Genomic DNA, 16,211 nt, shown 5'->3' with positions numbered 1-16,211 from the left:
AAATACATAAGAAATTAATTTCGATACAGATTTTTTTTTATCCTATGTCTCAGAAGAATGATACAAGAAACATTTTAAAAAAGAAATTAGCTTAATTGGAGCATTAATAAGTGATTTAGAGCCCAAAACTGATTTTATGCATAAATTACAATAATTAATTAATATAAAATATAAGCAAAATTTTTCGGAGAAAGCAACCATACATTTTGATAGAATACGTCGCGGGCGTCGCCTGTGCCGATTTTCGGCGCAATCGCGCGTTCCATAGGCGAGATCTGAAGGGGGGGCGGAATCCGCCCCCCCCAGATATAGCATAGCCAAAAAAGCCCAGCCTGATTAGGGTTAAACAAGCTGCGAGGAAAAAGGAGTTATGGGATGATGCGACATTGCATACTGTAAAACCAAAAACATTTGGGGCATGGAACTTACACGGACTGGAGCCAATCCAGCCTTTGTTGCGAGACAACGGTTTTGCAAATTATCACTGGCATTCAGTGCATTTTGTTAACAAAACCTTTCATGTGCATTTTACTTTCGAAAACCTTGGCTCCTTGCGAAATTCACAAAAGTTTCACGCATGCAAAAATTTCTGGTCATAAAGTAGCATTTTTGTGCCAAGGAATAAGGTAATAATCAAGCAGTATGATTTAAATGGCCTATATTAGTCACAGAATTAGGAGGACCACTACTTTTACACTAGTTGCGAAGAAACACTTCGATGGAACTTATTTCAAAAGCGGTTCTTTTTCTTCAGAGTCATTTTGTAATACTTATGGTACATTATTGCAAAGCATGTCGACCCCACTGCATGGGGCGATCCCGTCACGCATCCTTTGTGTCAGCACACCAAGACCCCACAGCCTGCGATGACTGCTGGATACCATCTCCACCATAACAATATAGGTGACACGACATTTGCTCCTGTGACAATTGCTCCAGCCTTTTTTTTTTTTTTTTCTTCAAGTACTTAGGGCTAGGGTTAGGGTTGTGATAGGGTTTTAGGTTTAGTTTGATGTGAGGATTAGGATTAGGGTTTATGTTTGTGGGTAGGATTTATGTTTGGCCTAGCATACAGATATTTCATGGGAGCAATTGTTGCAGGAGCAAATGTCATGGAACCAACTCTGTAACTGCCTTCAGCGACTACGGTACTGTATGAGCTGAAATTTCCAAGTACAGGTATTTTCGCGAATTGCTACTTGTTGGACATTTTTGTGTGTTGTCAATTTCATTGTTGCAAGGGTCTAGTAATTGTAGTTTCACTTTTCACAAAATATTCAGAATGAGCAACAAGCAAACAGTATTACCACTGAATGTTTTACTTGGTATTTCCCTGCACATAAACAAGTAGTGTGTTCTGCATTTGATTTACGATACTTGTGTGTTGTTATGCCCAAGATGTTGCTACAAGTGTATATCATGGCCATGTAGCATGCTAGAGACTTACAACAGTAGTTACTATATGCATGCGATCCGACGCTAGCATGGCTTAATAAAGGAATGATACATGTACTTTTGTACACTGTTGCTTTTTGAGTGACTGTGTATCTGCCATTGCTATTTTTGCGGTTCAAAGGCAATTCGCCAAATTTGCAAAAATATAAACCAACGTGGAAATTTCAGCTCATACAGTACACTGCACACGGACATCACAGACATTTTACAGTCATGGTAACGAGAGGGGTTACCATCCAAGCACATTCTCCAATGAATGCCCACATTCGTGCCTCCGACCATTATTATGTACACAGGATAACGTCTCTCCTGTGAGAAGATGGCCTTTCTCCGTGGAGTTCATCTCCAAGTACTTCAGTCCAAAAAAAAACAAAACAAAAACAAAAACAAAATTGTCACGCTAATGCGCTGATATCTATTCACAAAATTCCAAAACTCTACACCCGGCCGCTCGATGACTTTCCCTCTTTCCGCATCTGAAAATGGAACAATCCTTATCCCAGACACGTCGAGAGAGCAGCAACCCTCACGAGTGCTTCGGCCGAGGGTGCACTTTGTGGTAGGAGAACTGCGTCCCAACAAATTCAATTTTGTTGTTGCTTAGCCGACTCAGCGAGCGAGTGGCCGAAGTCCTGAAGGTCTCTAGCGCAAAGCGGTAAAACTTGTCCTCGATTCGCCACACCTCGCTGTTCCTCAGAGTGTCCAGCGTGTAGGGTGAAGGCTCCATCTTCTGGAGAGTGCGACGTAGGTGGGATTTTTCCCCTGCGAGAGAGAGACGAGAGGAGAAAGGGAAGAATGAGAGCTCAGGGTCTGAAACAGACAGGCATAAGTTTGAAAAAATTAATGAAGTTTGTTTACTTAAACCGTTGAGGACGAGTCCCGAGTATATTCTAGCAATTGTCAATGGGAAATGTGTGTTGTAGCAAAATCAGCCCGTCCTTTCGAGTTAATCAAATTACGAAATTTTAGCTTACTGCAGGTTTTAATGAAATGCTGTATTTTAAAGTGTGCATTTTGTCTAATGAAGCAGATATTAATCAGTCTGATTAACCTGATCGAGAACTTTTTTTTTGTATTATGAGATTTATGCAGAATTTTATATCACTTCTGTATACAGTGTACAAGGTACGTGTATGATGCGCATAAAAATATTTTATTGCACATGTTTGTTAGAAAACAATGTGATTCAGTGGCACAAATGAGAATACAGCTGCTTATTTTTGTTTATACTCATTTTGTTGTGAAAACGATGCTGATATTGAATAAAAAGAAAATTGAATAAAGAATACCATAGAGAAAAAAATATACTCTGAGCTGCTAAGCTTTGGAAGCACAAATTAGTACTTGGCACCTGAAAAATCTTCATTTCACCTTCAAACTTTGTATTTTTTTTTTCAAGCAGTGCTCTTGTCTAAACTTAAAAAAAAAACAAAAACAAATTTCATCTCATAGCATCTCTTCCAACAATCATATTCATGCACATTTCTACACGAGCTGAACCAGTGTGGAGGGGAGCTGGCTTAAATGGTTTCTTCCTCAGCCAACTGCCGACACCCTCGGGACAATTTTCTGTTCTGTTGGGAGTTACTCTTTGCATGCGGTAGCTCATGTATGCACACACTTTTTAATTCAGTGCTAGAGTGTACATTGGGGAAGTACAGGTGTGGATCCACAGGGTTTTTATCATCCCTGGGGTGACAAAGCCTCATACAGTGTATCTCAACTGGCATATATTATTATATTCAAAAAGCCTTCTTTAAGTGAACTCAATATTGAATTGTAAAAATACTGATTTGAGTTTTGAAACATTTCAAATATGAATGTAATTTAAAAAAAAGTTTCTACATGATTTGACATTAACATAGATGTTGTAATAATCCGATTAAAAAAAAAAAAGTTTTTTACCTCTCCTGAAAATTCATAATTTTTTAGATCCAATTTCTTGTCACTCCAGGTATGATGAGTAACTTTACGACATCATGCATCAATCTTTCATCAATTTATCTATCAATCTCTTTTTCATCTTTGACTTTGTACATTTAAGATACAATTTTGTATTTTTGTACTCCTGTCCTACTTTTGTTACAATTGTTTGTTTGTTTTTTTGTTTTTTTTTTTCATAATGATCGACAGCTCTGCATTTGTCTCACAGAGAAAGATAAAGGCACAAAGGTTGGAATCTTATAAGAAATTGTAAAAGTTGGGGAAAATGACATAAAATTGATAAATGAAATATCAAGGGACTGACATTCAACTTGAAAGGGGTGGAATATTAATTCTAAAGAAGAGACTGATGTAATACACACTATACAGGAACAAATTGCTATCTTCTATACAATATGCACATGTACTGCAAAACAAGAAATTTGCATTTTGATTTTGCAAATTCTGCGAGATCCCAAGATTGATGAAATAAAAATGCATGCGAAAGTTCTTGTCTACATTATATGCATTAAATGCCAGTGGAAACTCATGAAAATTTCATGCTGTAAAATGGCCGTCAGCTCCAATTCGTAAAAAAATTCAAATATCTTGCTTTACAGCATTGGTAAGCATAATTTTGTTTGTTGTAATGCCTTGATAGTCAATGCAGGCTACTGATCGTAGTGTTAAAGTCTTGTCTCTCCCCCTTGCTCTCTCTCTCTCCCTCTCTTTCTTCATCTCTCATCGGTGAGATTAACGGTCCGTTCTCATCTAGCTAATCACATGTCTCTGCAAACATACTCCCACGCCCTCGGGGTGGGGTCATCTGATGCTTGGCAAAGCACCATCCAATCTCCCTCAGACGAGGTTTTAGTCCTCCAAGGCTGAACGGAACCTGTCAATATCTAGAAGAGGGTGAGGGTGGGGTTGGGGCAAGGGGGGTGAAGTTGGGGGTCAAAGACAACTTATTGATACCTTGGGGTTTGGAGATGGAGGGGGAAAAAGAGGGTAGGCAGATCCTTGAGGACAGCCTGGGATGGCTTGTATCTCATACCCCTTTCATACTCGCATCCTCGGAGGTCATACCAGACTCGATTCTTGGATGAACATGAAATGACTGTGCTCCCAAATCCTGACGTAAACACGAGGTACAACCCATGGTACCCTTTCATACTGTTCTCGAACACAGCATGAACTTGGCACATGTTTCCATAGCAACAATACATACATATACAGCAATCAGTACAGTATAAATGAATGTGGCCACTGGAAGTGTACATGTAGTATTAATTATTAGCGCAGACCGATCCAATTCCAAGCAGAAGGACAGGGTACCTTGCCTTGCAATTTTACATGTGAAGTGAGTGTAGGAATTGTTTTAAAACATAAATGAAACATAAACTATCTTTATTTTGTAGTAAATATACATTTCATTAAAAAAACCCTTATAATCATTTGTTATTGTTCTTAATTTTGCGGCAATGTTCTACAAATTTGATATCTCCTCAATTCGGCAAACAATTTTCGCCGACGAGGCCACGGCATGCGATTTTAAATAAACGATCATTGTACGTTGACAAAGCACACACGTTTGTATACATACTAGCGTGCGCTCGCACGGTTGCTTTTATCCGAGATTTCTGGTTCCGGTTGTATTCCGTGTCCGTTCATATCGGCAGTGGTCTGGGATGAACACAGCACGTCCTCCAGAGGACGTGCTGTGTTTGTGCTAGACAGTCTAGCAAAAATTTCATGCTGTGTTCACACCGAATTCTTCTTCACCCTGCGAGCTTTCATATTGACAGTGGTCTGGGATGAACACGGAGTGCCTCTGGAGGACGTGCCATGTTTTTTTTTTGCCAGTATGAAAGGGGTATCAGAAAGGTGAATTCCAGACTCCCATGCTCCAAAGAAGAGAGAGAGGGAGAGTTACTGATAGTATCAGTAACTCTATCAGTAACAAAGGGACATATGTATCAGTGATACATATGTCCCTTTGCGACTGGGAGCAGGGATTTTACATCAGCACTGGCTAAATTGACTCCGAATGGGCAGGATATGATATGTGCTCTGCTGTGGCACAGTATTTGTGGGATCATCAAGAACTTTTTGGTCCAAACCAGGCCAGCATGGATTTTGGGAGGATGGTTTGGGTGAAAAAAAGTTACCAAGTTATCAAAAGCAAGCAACAATGCCACACTGTGGGCTTACAAAAATCTGCTAAAATTCATTCATTGCATTTTGTTTTCTTTACTCAAATTTGATATGCCAACAATGTACATCAGCCCTATATCTATCGTAATCATTTTTTTTTTTTTTTTTTTTGGGGGGGGGGGGGGGTACTCCTTTACTATGAACTATCATGGTGTAGCAGTACTTTTTAAGTGCCAAGAACCCAGAAACATTTTGTACTAATTTCTATTCATAGAATGTATTTTTCATATCCCACCAACATAAAGATTATTACTGTGGGTACTAAATGTTAGAGTGTGTCACTTGTTCTGGTCACACAAATTCTACTTTGGACCCTGTTAATTCTCTAATGAAAATTCTTTAAAAATGGTTTAAGTGAGGGCCCATGTGTGTGTGTGTGTGTGGGGGGGGGGGGGTGTGAAAATTTGGGAGGGTAAAGTCAATATCTGGGAACCAATGAGAGTGGAACAAAACTAACTAATATTTCGGTGACATCTTGAAGGGATGATTGATGAAGAAGAGGAGTCAAGAGACAGTCAATAAGAGGGTGCATTGATTAGAGTTTATGATTGACATCTTTAGGCCAGCTAGATCCATATTATTGAAGGGGGGGGGGGGTTGGGGGAGGGGTGAGGGGAGGAGGATGGGAAAAGGACTTGTCATAGCATGACAGAAGAGATTGGGGGGAAAAAATTGATTGGTGTACAGGAGATAAAAAGATGCCTAGCAATTGAGGGTGACAAGTAATGCAAAGAGGCGTATAGCGTGACAGTGAACCAGTTCAGCACTGGTGACTGTGGCGAAGAAAATTTGTTTGCGTTGTGGCGCTGAAATTACGCCCCTGGCTAATGAAGCGGAAAGAACTTGTACACACACACACCCACTCACACTCACACTCAGATGTGCACAAATGAATATCATACATATGCACTCTCAGGCAGGTGTATGTGGAGATGAGGGAGAAGAGATACAGCGGGTTAATCCAACCAGGGAGAGAAAGATACAAGGATTACGGTACATCCTGGAGTAGGAGATGATGAACTTTCCGCCAACCGTCTCCAGAGAGAGGAAAAGTGGACAACATGCACCCCAAGTTGTCGCCACATCCAAACAAGCAGAGGAGACATTAGGCCACGTCCCGCAGGGCTTAACGCACTTAGAGGCGGTGAGAGGGGGGCTCCATTACGGAGAAGAGAAAGGAGACACTGGTCGCAGCCATGTGAGAAGATATGAAGAGGTAGATAGGTAGATACATAGAGAGAGAGAGAGAGAGAAATATATCATGTGAGATTGAAAGTAAGTGTGGGAGGGAAGAGGATGCTAGAAAGACAGGAGGAGAGAGATATGGACAGCATGAGTGAGATATGGAGAAAGAAGAGGGGGAGGGAGAGAGGAATATAATGAGATAGAGTAAGTGAATGATAAAAATTTAGAGAGAGAAAGACAGACAGACAAACAAACAGAGCGACAGACAAACAGACTGAAAGAGAGGGGGAGAAGAGAAAGAGAACGTAAAAGGAATGAGAAGGTAAGATTTGGGTACTGGTACACGGGAAGACTTTACTAAGTAAAGAGCTTAAGAAGCTATGAAGAAATAATGTGATCAGCAACTAAGACATGGTGAAAGAATGTACAGATTATAACGACATGAAAATGGGTTTATGGGACTAAAGTTAGGAGACGAATAATGTGAAGAATTAAAAGAGTAATGAGATAGCACGGAAAGCAAAAAAGAATATTCCAACATAATCTTATAAAAAGATTTCTTGCTATTCAGAGTGTGATACTGATGGTGCTATTTTAGTAAAAATTTCTCCACACTGGCCACACTCGAAGGCCAGAATGAAAAACAGGTTGTCAACATGTTAAACATGAGGGGGGCATTCACCAAGCATTTTGTCTTATAAATATTCTTTTTCTGACAAATTTGCTCTTAGCCAATCAGATGCAAGGATTTCTGTAGTTTAAAACAATTTGTCAGGAAAAAAATACGGACAAAAATGCTTGATAAAATGCCCCCTGATGGACACAACTGGCAAAACTTACCCGATTGAAAAAGCTCGAGTGCCCCTTTAAACATGTTTGGCAAGGCTGCCTCAACTATTGCAACAAACTCCTCCATATGTTCTGTCACTCCGACTAAGAAGTAGTGGTTGACCAGGTTGAACTTGGCTTGCTCCAGTGCCCACTTACTTCCCGGTTTCCTGCAGCCAAAAGACAAAACAAAAACAATAAAATTGAAGAAGGTGAATAAGGCTGTTTCCACACGTACATGTACTCCTTTTCCTTGCTCTCAAACTATAGAATCCACAAAGCTTTTCATGATCGTGTGTATAGATAATATTTCTAATTCTAATTGTAATCATAACTGTAATTCACTAGGGCAATCACATTTTGCAACCAGGGAGAAACCGGCTCAGTCACACAGGGAAATGATTTTCAGTGAGAGCAATCTATCTGTATTCCTATTAAAAGCTTCATATCAATCAAATGGTTTCTGGTTTCTAGGAAATGCTGATCATATCATTGTCTTCTTCTTCCAGGGTAGCCTTTCAGTGTTGCTACTGCTTTACCTGAGGGCCCTCTAATCATGTTGCCAGGTTGCCATTTATACACCTGGGTCGAGAGTGACATGGTGGATAAAAACATCTCGTCCAAGTACATGAGCAGTGGACGGGATTTGAACTCCACCTCTTTAGTGTTGCCACTACTCTACCAGAGGGTCCTACCATTATCATTACCCTAGCATTGCCAGGCACCCATTTATACACCCGAGTTGAGAGGGATGTGGTGAGTAAAAACATCTGTCCAGGGACGTAAAGCAATGGACAGGATTCGAACTCCGGTCCATCCACTGATCACAAGTCAAGATTCTCATCCACTATACCACAGGGCTATCACTGTGGCATAGACAATGAATCGTTATGACACTACAATTGTAATGAATGGAAGTCCTACAACCTCACTGGCTCTTCCAATAGATGCTGCTTTGCTTGCATTTGTTCTTGATACTCTGTGTTGAGAATTTTCTATACGTAACTGCACACAGTGTCATTGAGAGCACTTACGCTATTAAAGCCATTCATATTCATGGGCGATTCCATGCTGACTTTATATTTGCTCGTATTCAAATGAGAGAAAACTGAATCCGTGGCTCTGGAATGTCGATGAGGAATGTCGGGATTCAATCAGTTATATTCAGCAAGTATCACTTTCATCTCAATGAAGGCTCTCTGCGCGTGATTTGTCTTCTCAAATCCAAACTGACAAGATGTCATCTCCTCACGAGCACGAGTTTCGCTCTGATCTGACGTGTTGCTCATGTGGAGCCGTTATTTGCAAATCATTGCTGATCACGTGATCTGATGCAGCATAGCATGCATTGCCTGATGAAATCAAAATGACCTTCCTTTGAATGCTGCACTGCATGTCAAGAAAACGCATTTCCGTTGGCTTCTCAGCATAAACTCACCTCCTTTCCATTAAAACTCTATGCAAACTTACCAGACCACTGAGGCAGGTTTACGAAGTCTTTGGGACAAGCATGAACATTTAGTTATATGCTGCCAAGTAGGATAGTAGTCCTACTAGAATAGATGACACTGCAAATGATAATGTTAGATACTATACTGTGAAACAACGAATGTTTGCGTGAATTTTAACTTCACAAATTTTGCGCGAGCTAAGATTCCCAAAATACGAAAGTTCTTGTCTACACTATACACATTGAATGTTAAAGGCAAGTCGTGAAAATTTCAAGGCTGTTGGCTCCAATTTGCGAAAATTCATGCCGCGAAAATATGGTGTTTTACAGTGCCTATTAGATGCAAATGCCATTAGTAAAAAAACAGTTAATACACAATGGAACATACAATATATATCTTGCAACCTCAATATCAGTGGGTGTGTAACTCTCCAGTGTTGAAGCATGTATCACTGTGGTTTTAAAGGCATGGTACAGTAACGATTGGTGGAGATCAGAATTGGGCTTTTAAGTTTTTGCGAGATACCAAGACAACACTTATGAAATAGTACAGAGCATACCATTTTAAGAGAAATTCAAAGTTTATTTGATGAAAATCAGGTTTGGAATGACTGAAACATCCAAAAACAAAGTAAAACAAAGCGATTGTAATAAAGTGTGGGTCACACACTTTATTAGAATCGCTCTGTTTTGGATATCTCAGCCATTTCAAAACCAACTTTCATCAAATAAACGTTGAATTCCTCATGGAATTACATGCTCTTTCATATTTCATAAGAGGTTACTCATTATCTCACCAAAGAATGTTAGAAACTTGAAATTAGGTCTCAACCAAATCTATAAAATCCCTTTAACCCCCAGTCTCCTCTTGCATATTACAGTTGGCTGAAATGTATTACATTGCAAATAAACAGGATCCGAGATGTTTCATCAAAATCTCAGGGTAAATATGGTATAAGAGAGTTCTGGAATTTCATAAGTTCCTGCATTTTCATGAATCAGTGATATCAGGTTTCACACACACATTTCATATGGTACAGCCGGTGATGCCATCATCTCAAAAGTCTACCAGTGAACTGTGCACAAGTCTTCATTAACCTGTTGAGGACGAGTCCCGAGTATTTTACCTGGACAAGTGTCTATGAAAATGCATGTTGTAGGAAAAATCAGTCTGCCCTCAATAGGTTAAATTTCTTTTTTTTTTTTTTTCTTGCACAACATCAGTAAGAATACGATGCGCCCTTCAGATCAAATTGCTACGGTCTTGATATAACCTAGCAATGAACATGTTTACATGCAAAGAAATTGCAGTAGCTGTATGATGGGCCAAGAATATGATTTAACCCTGTTGAGGGTGAGCACTGCCACACCATTGAATTTATGGTTTAGGAAATCAGTGTTTCGAGAAAACTGCCTTCAAAGTTTTCCTTCTGATTGATTTTATTAGCACAGGTTTAGTGGTTTAGAAAATCAGTGTTTCGAGAAAATTGAATTTATGTTACAAGCTAATGACAAAGTCTGGATGTGAATATGTGACCCACTACAACAAAAGGATCCAAAAGTCGAGGGAGGATGATTTTCTGAAAATGACATGACATTATTTCCTTACTCTTCTTCTTTATTTTCATACTTAACCCGACTCATAAAAGCACTCAGTTGCGGAAACATGATCAATTTTCTTAGCACATGTTTAGTGGTTTAGGAAATCAGTGTTTCGAGAAAACCCGGTTCAAAGTTTTCCTTCCGACGCTATCATGATCAAGGGGAGGCAAGACAGTTTTCACCTCTTGACAATAGAAGGTATGCTCCTAGCAACCTCCACGATGTTCATTCATGCTTAGCGCCAGCGGTCTACGCACAACCAATCAGTAACCAGGATGCCACACGCTGACAAATGAGATCACTCCGTCGTTGCTAGGGGCGGAGTCTATCTGTGGCACTAAATCCAAATCTTCAGACACTTTTCTGTTCCACTGATAAGTTGAAAAATCATGGCCAAGAAAAACGCTGATTTCTTGCCTTTCCTTTGATCATTTAGCTTTAAAATTTCGGCTGATGATAGACAATACATTAGACTACAAAATCATGCCAAAAACAGAAATCCGATCATATTGACCAAATTTGATGCTCTGACTTCAAACTCGATTCGCGGCTCGGCTGTCACTTGAGGTTCCTTTTTGTTATGGCGGGTCACATATAGCTATATAGGATTTCATATCTGACACCAAAATTTGTTTTTTACACGATGTTAAACCTGGCAGATGAATATAGGCCTACAAAGCGCATCTTGAATATGATATGAGAAATATCTATCTATATATATTGGTTTAACCAGCTTATTTAATCTACCAACATCTCTTAAGAACGGCTTAAGAAGATGAAAGTTATCACAAAGGGACAGAAAAGATAAGAGCACAAATGGGTTCAGGGGCACAGTGATATCACCTGTAATCAGCATAACCAGTTGCTATGATAGCACTACTGACTTCCACAACAAGCTTTACTCTTTCTCTCTCTCTCTCTGTCCTAAAGAAATATGGTATATTGTGCCATATACTGTTCCCTTTGTGAGAATATATAAATATATCACCATATGTCTGATCCAATATAAGGCAGATCTTATATGCTTTATCCCAAGCCTCTTGTGGAAATATCACACATATTGCCTTTATTATTCTCCATGTGTTGAAACATGAGATATATTATCACTTCCCTCCATGAATAATACCCCAAGAGAGCCATAAAAAGGGAATACCTTGTTTTTTATAATTTCAAAGTTCAGAGCCAGCAGATCTAACAAAAGGTGACCCACTTTACCAGCCAATCTAGTCTTGGCTCCACACACTCTTTGCATTCTCACAACATTCTCATACCCTGAATTGGTATAATACTGTGAAATTAATGACATTTCAACCATTTGTGTTCATTTCAACCATTTGTGTTTTTTTCTGTGTCTAAATTGGAGCATTCTAATGTTCAGATTTTTCCTATCATAGGGCACATAATCACATGATTATTCCTTTCAACTGGGTTCAATTCAAAGATATTTAAAGAGGAATTCCAGTCCAGTTATAAGTTAGTCTGATAACAAAGAGCAGAATCTTACAAGTATATCAGTGAAAATACTATAGGGAAGTTATGAAATTATGAAATTTTGCTACTTTGTGCAGTACAGTTCTTGTACAGTTGATATGAATATGCAAATGAATGAGCTGATGATGTCATCACTTCACAAGTTTTTTATTGATTGTGTACAGAAAAATGAAATGAAAACAAAAATTCAATGTTTCTGTTATTAAAATTTAGAATATGATGTTACTCCTGATTGAATAGCTTCACAATAATGATCAGTTCAGAATTTGAAACTGGGTTGTAATTGTGTTGAAGGTAGGGGATACCTTTTACAGAACTCCTAAAATGCAGCAAAACATTAAATATGAACCTCAGTGGACTTGTTTAGGCCACTGCTTAGAAATTTGGAAGTCAACAGTTATCTACAATTTGAATAATGCACAAAACTCAATTACTCAGTAGTTCTGTGTGTCAGCCAAACTTAAGCCTTTTTGTTGCAGTCTTCTGTATTTTTTATCTATAAACACAAATCTAAAAGTATAAGAGCTGATGTAATAACATATAGAGTGTGTGGCAAGAATGTATATAGAAATGTTTGTAAGTTTTGATGAACTTTATTCACAAAATATACATGATGGACACACATGCAGTGCACGGGTCTGCAAAGGTAGCCTAGTAATGTACTGGAATTTACGGTGAGCCCCGAAAAAAATTCAATTCAAAATCTAATGGTCAATAAAAATGTACTAAATGTTACCTTCCACTTTCATTACTTTATGGGAGTTTCTAAAATGATACTCTCTTCAACATATCACTGTGTTTATACAACTCTTCATTTAAGGCATGCAAATGGGATTCCCTACCTTTAAAACAAATAACTGGAAACATCAACATTTTCTGTACAACCTATAAGGCAAGTTGTGAAGGGATTTAATACTGAGTAGGATCACTTCACTATTTGCATGTTCATATTGACTGTTCAAGAACTGGTTCCCGGAAAAAGAGCAAAACTTTAAATGTCATAACTTCCTTATTTTTTATCCAATTTTTCTGTTTCCACGGTGGCATGATTATCTTTTTACGGTAGAATGAGCGTCTAGCAATCGAGACTATTGCACTTTTTTGGAGACAGATTCCTGGAGGCCAAACAAAAAACAAATGTACCTCAAGCCTGTGAGTACTAAGTGCTACATGGATGTATGCAATCTAAATGGCAATTTAAGACTGTGGTTCTGAGATTGTTAGATGAGAGCCCTGGTCTGGTCTTGACAGTGAAAACAAGATTTAAAAGAGAAGTGTAACTGCAAAACTTTGTTCTGAATGATAGATTAATCAACCACAAAAAGAAGTGGGGACAATTCAAATTACAGGCAGGCATTATTTACCCTTTTCAGATAAAACAAAAACCCAGCTTTAGTGCTTCAAAATAGTTCTAAAATGTGAGTTAGGGATTGAAATAACCAATGTGGAAATGTAAATATGTATAATCAATGTTAAGTATTGTTAAATACACAAAATGTGAACAATAGTTCACATTTGTTCCTAGACTAAACGGTCTAAAATTAAGGTTTACTGAGAAAAATAGTGATATCTCCTTATACTCTGTATTTTAGGCTTTATGGCACAATTTTTATATGGCAAGATGTTTTGTGATGAATCTAATCTACACATATGCATCAAATGTGACAACTCATAACATTTTTTCAATCACCACTTCCGATTGTAAACAATACCTTTACTGACACTCTTGCTTTGCAGAGCAATTTGTCGATCAGTTGCAATATTGGGGACGATTTATTGTATTGCATTGATCACAATAAAGTTATGTAGCCTTGGTCACAAAGTGTAGTCCATGTGTGATACAAGATTGATACATGATATGATACATAATACGACATTCTATCAAGTCATCTTGTGCTCCAATACAAAACGTAATACTAAGCGCATAAAAAGCTCCTCACATGCACCAAGATTTTTACACATCATCAAAAAATAGTACTGTTTCTGGCAAAGCACATTTTTTTTTTCTTTTTTTTTTTTTGGGGGGGGGGGGGGGTTGAAAGAATGATACATACATGTATACTCTAATATCACTTTCTTCTGAGGGATATACACAGTAAGGTTGAATGTAACACATTTTAAAGCCGGAAAACCTGACGAGAGCTACAAGACTTTTGCCTCAGATTTATCCATTTGAGAGAATTTATCTGCTTGACTCTGCTGGTCAATGTACTTTTCTCTGAGCCAGAAGTCAGATTTTAATCTGGACTCCATCCCAATCTTCTCCCGATCGATCCCCTTATCTCAGGAAGGGAGTGTGTATGTGTGTGTGTGTGGGAGGGGGGGGGGGGGAGGGGGGATGGGGGAGCGGTTGATGTCATCATCAACCTGCTCAGCTACAGATCACTGACATCATCTAGATACTTGAGGACTGCATCTTTTAACCCCTTCTGTCGTCTCTTTGGATGTTGGGCACACCTGCCCGCAAGTATTATTCATCGATGGCCGAGGATTTCCACCATTAATACACAGACATTGGGCAGTTTTCTCCTGTGTGACGATGGACTTGATGTGAACCAGCCATGCATTGGTTTGGTAGAACCACATAAATCTATTTTGCCATATTTTGAAAGCTTTTTAGGTGACCTCTGAAAGCTCAAGGATCACCGACTGTTTTTTTCTTTTTGTACAACTTTGGTGCTTTGATTATCTCAGAAGGTTCAAGCTCTTAACTCTTGAAACTTCATCACACGTTTCATGATATAAGGATGGTATAACTTTTTCTAATATGACTGCTCGACAATGACATCAGTATGATGTCATTTTTAAAATCACATAGATGTCTTTTTTTTTAATGTCTACATGTTATTTTGCAATGAAACTTTGTAGATACATACTTGTATTTCATGTAATGATCTATGTAAGCAATACAAAACATTGCCATTACCCACACATATGTGTGCATAGGCGCACATCAACACTTCAAAATGCTTAAATCAAGGTAAAGATAATTTTTCAACTAACACACTTCTCCAAGTTACTAGTTGTCTTAGTAAACTGTCTCAAACTATTAAGATTAGAAATCAGACGTCCTGTTTAATAACCACAAAGGTCGACTTAGTTTGATATTACAACTACTCAATTTCAATTTATGAGTCTGTCAGATGTTTCTTGTTTTTAAGTATGACAGTTACTTCGGCACACATATTTTCAACATCATTCCAGAAAGGGGGTGAATAGATAAAGTGATAGTATTATACAGTATTTCCCCTAAAAATTACAATCAGATTTTTTGCAATAGATAACTTTTAATATGATTAAACTGTCTGAATGCTATTTCAGGGTCTAAAAATTTAACATCTTACCTATATTTTGCAGAAAACTCCATTCAATTTGGTTAGGTTGTCACAGAGATATGTGAATCATTGTGAAGCATGTTGTGGATGTGATTCTTCCAAGTTTAGCACTTGGATGCTCTTGGCACTGCATATTAATGTGTAAACACAATGGACAGAACTTGGAGGGAGGGATTCTTGACATACTCCACAAAATCCTAATACTCTTTATAACCACTGAAGCAAATCGGATGGGGTTTCTGCAAGACGTAAGTAATCAGTTACAGTTTCATACCCTGAAATTGTATTTAGATTGATTCTCTATTTTTAAAGTTATTACTGCGGAGGGTTCCACTGTGTTTTTTTTTTGTTTGCTTTTTGTTTGTTTGTTTTTTTTTTTTTTTGGGGGGGGGGGGGGGGCATACAGTATAGCTCAGTAGACTATCCAGCTCACATTCTCCACTAAAGTGCACTATGGTAGAGTTCTACAAGGTCTTAAATCTCTGGCTATTTCTGTTTTCAATGGCAAAACTGTTCTCTGGCAGCCTAATCCTCAGTCCCATCAAAGTCCATCACAACAATTTGGCCTCTTACCGCCTAGTTTTGATGGGTGGTCCTAATGGCAACTGACCCATCACTGAATAACAGCAGGTAATCACAGGTACACATGTATCACGTGAGACACCATTAGTAGGGATCAGCTTTAATAGGTACATGTATATGACAAACTGAAGTTGGACTCCTCAATG

At 38.5% G+C, this 16,211-nt stretch overlaps 1 protein-coding gene across 1 annotated transcript in view; it reads right to left on the bottom strand.

Moving 5' to 3' along the window:
• Positions 1-1,905: 1,905 nt before the first annotated feature.
• The window catches only part of LOC140240851 (heparan sulfate 2-O-sulfotransferase 1-like), a 108,755-nt gene continuing 94,449 nt past the window's right edge, over positions 1,906-16,211 (bottom strand). Inside the window, exons 6-7 of the mRNA XM_072320626.1 lie at positions 7,618-7,775; positions 1,906-2,217 (exon numbers count right to left, since the gene is read on the bottom strand). Of these exons, the coding sequence (XP_072176727.1) occupies positions 1,982-2,217; positions 7,618-7,775 (394 nt within the window). The 3' untranslated portion in view covers positions 1,906-1,981. The remainder of the gene's footprint in view (positions 2,218-7,617; positions 7,776-16,211) is intronic.

This window comes from Diadema setosum, chromosome 17 (assembly GCF_964275005.1).
Source record: "Diadema setosum chromosome 17, eeDiaSeto1, whole genome shotgun sequence".
In the NCBI taxonomy this organism is placed as follows: domain Eukaryota; kingdom Metazoa; phylum Echinodermata; class Echinoidea; order Diadematoida; family Diadematidae; genus Diadema; species Diadema setosum.
The sequence above is the reverse complement of the archived record's forward strand: the minus strand, read 5'-3'. Positions and strand labels throughout refer to the sequence as shown.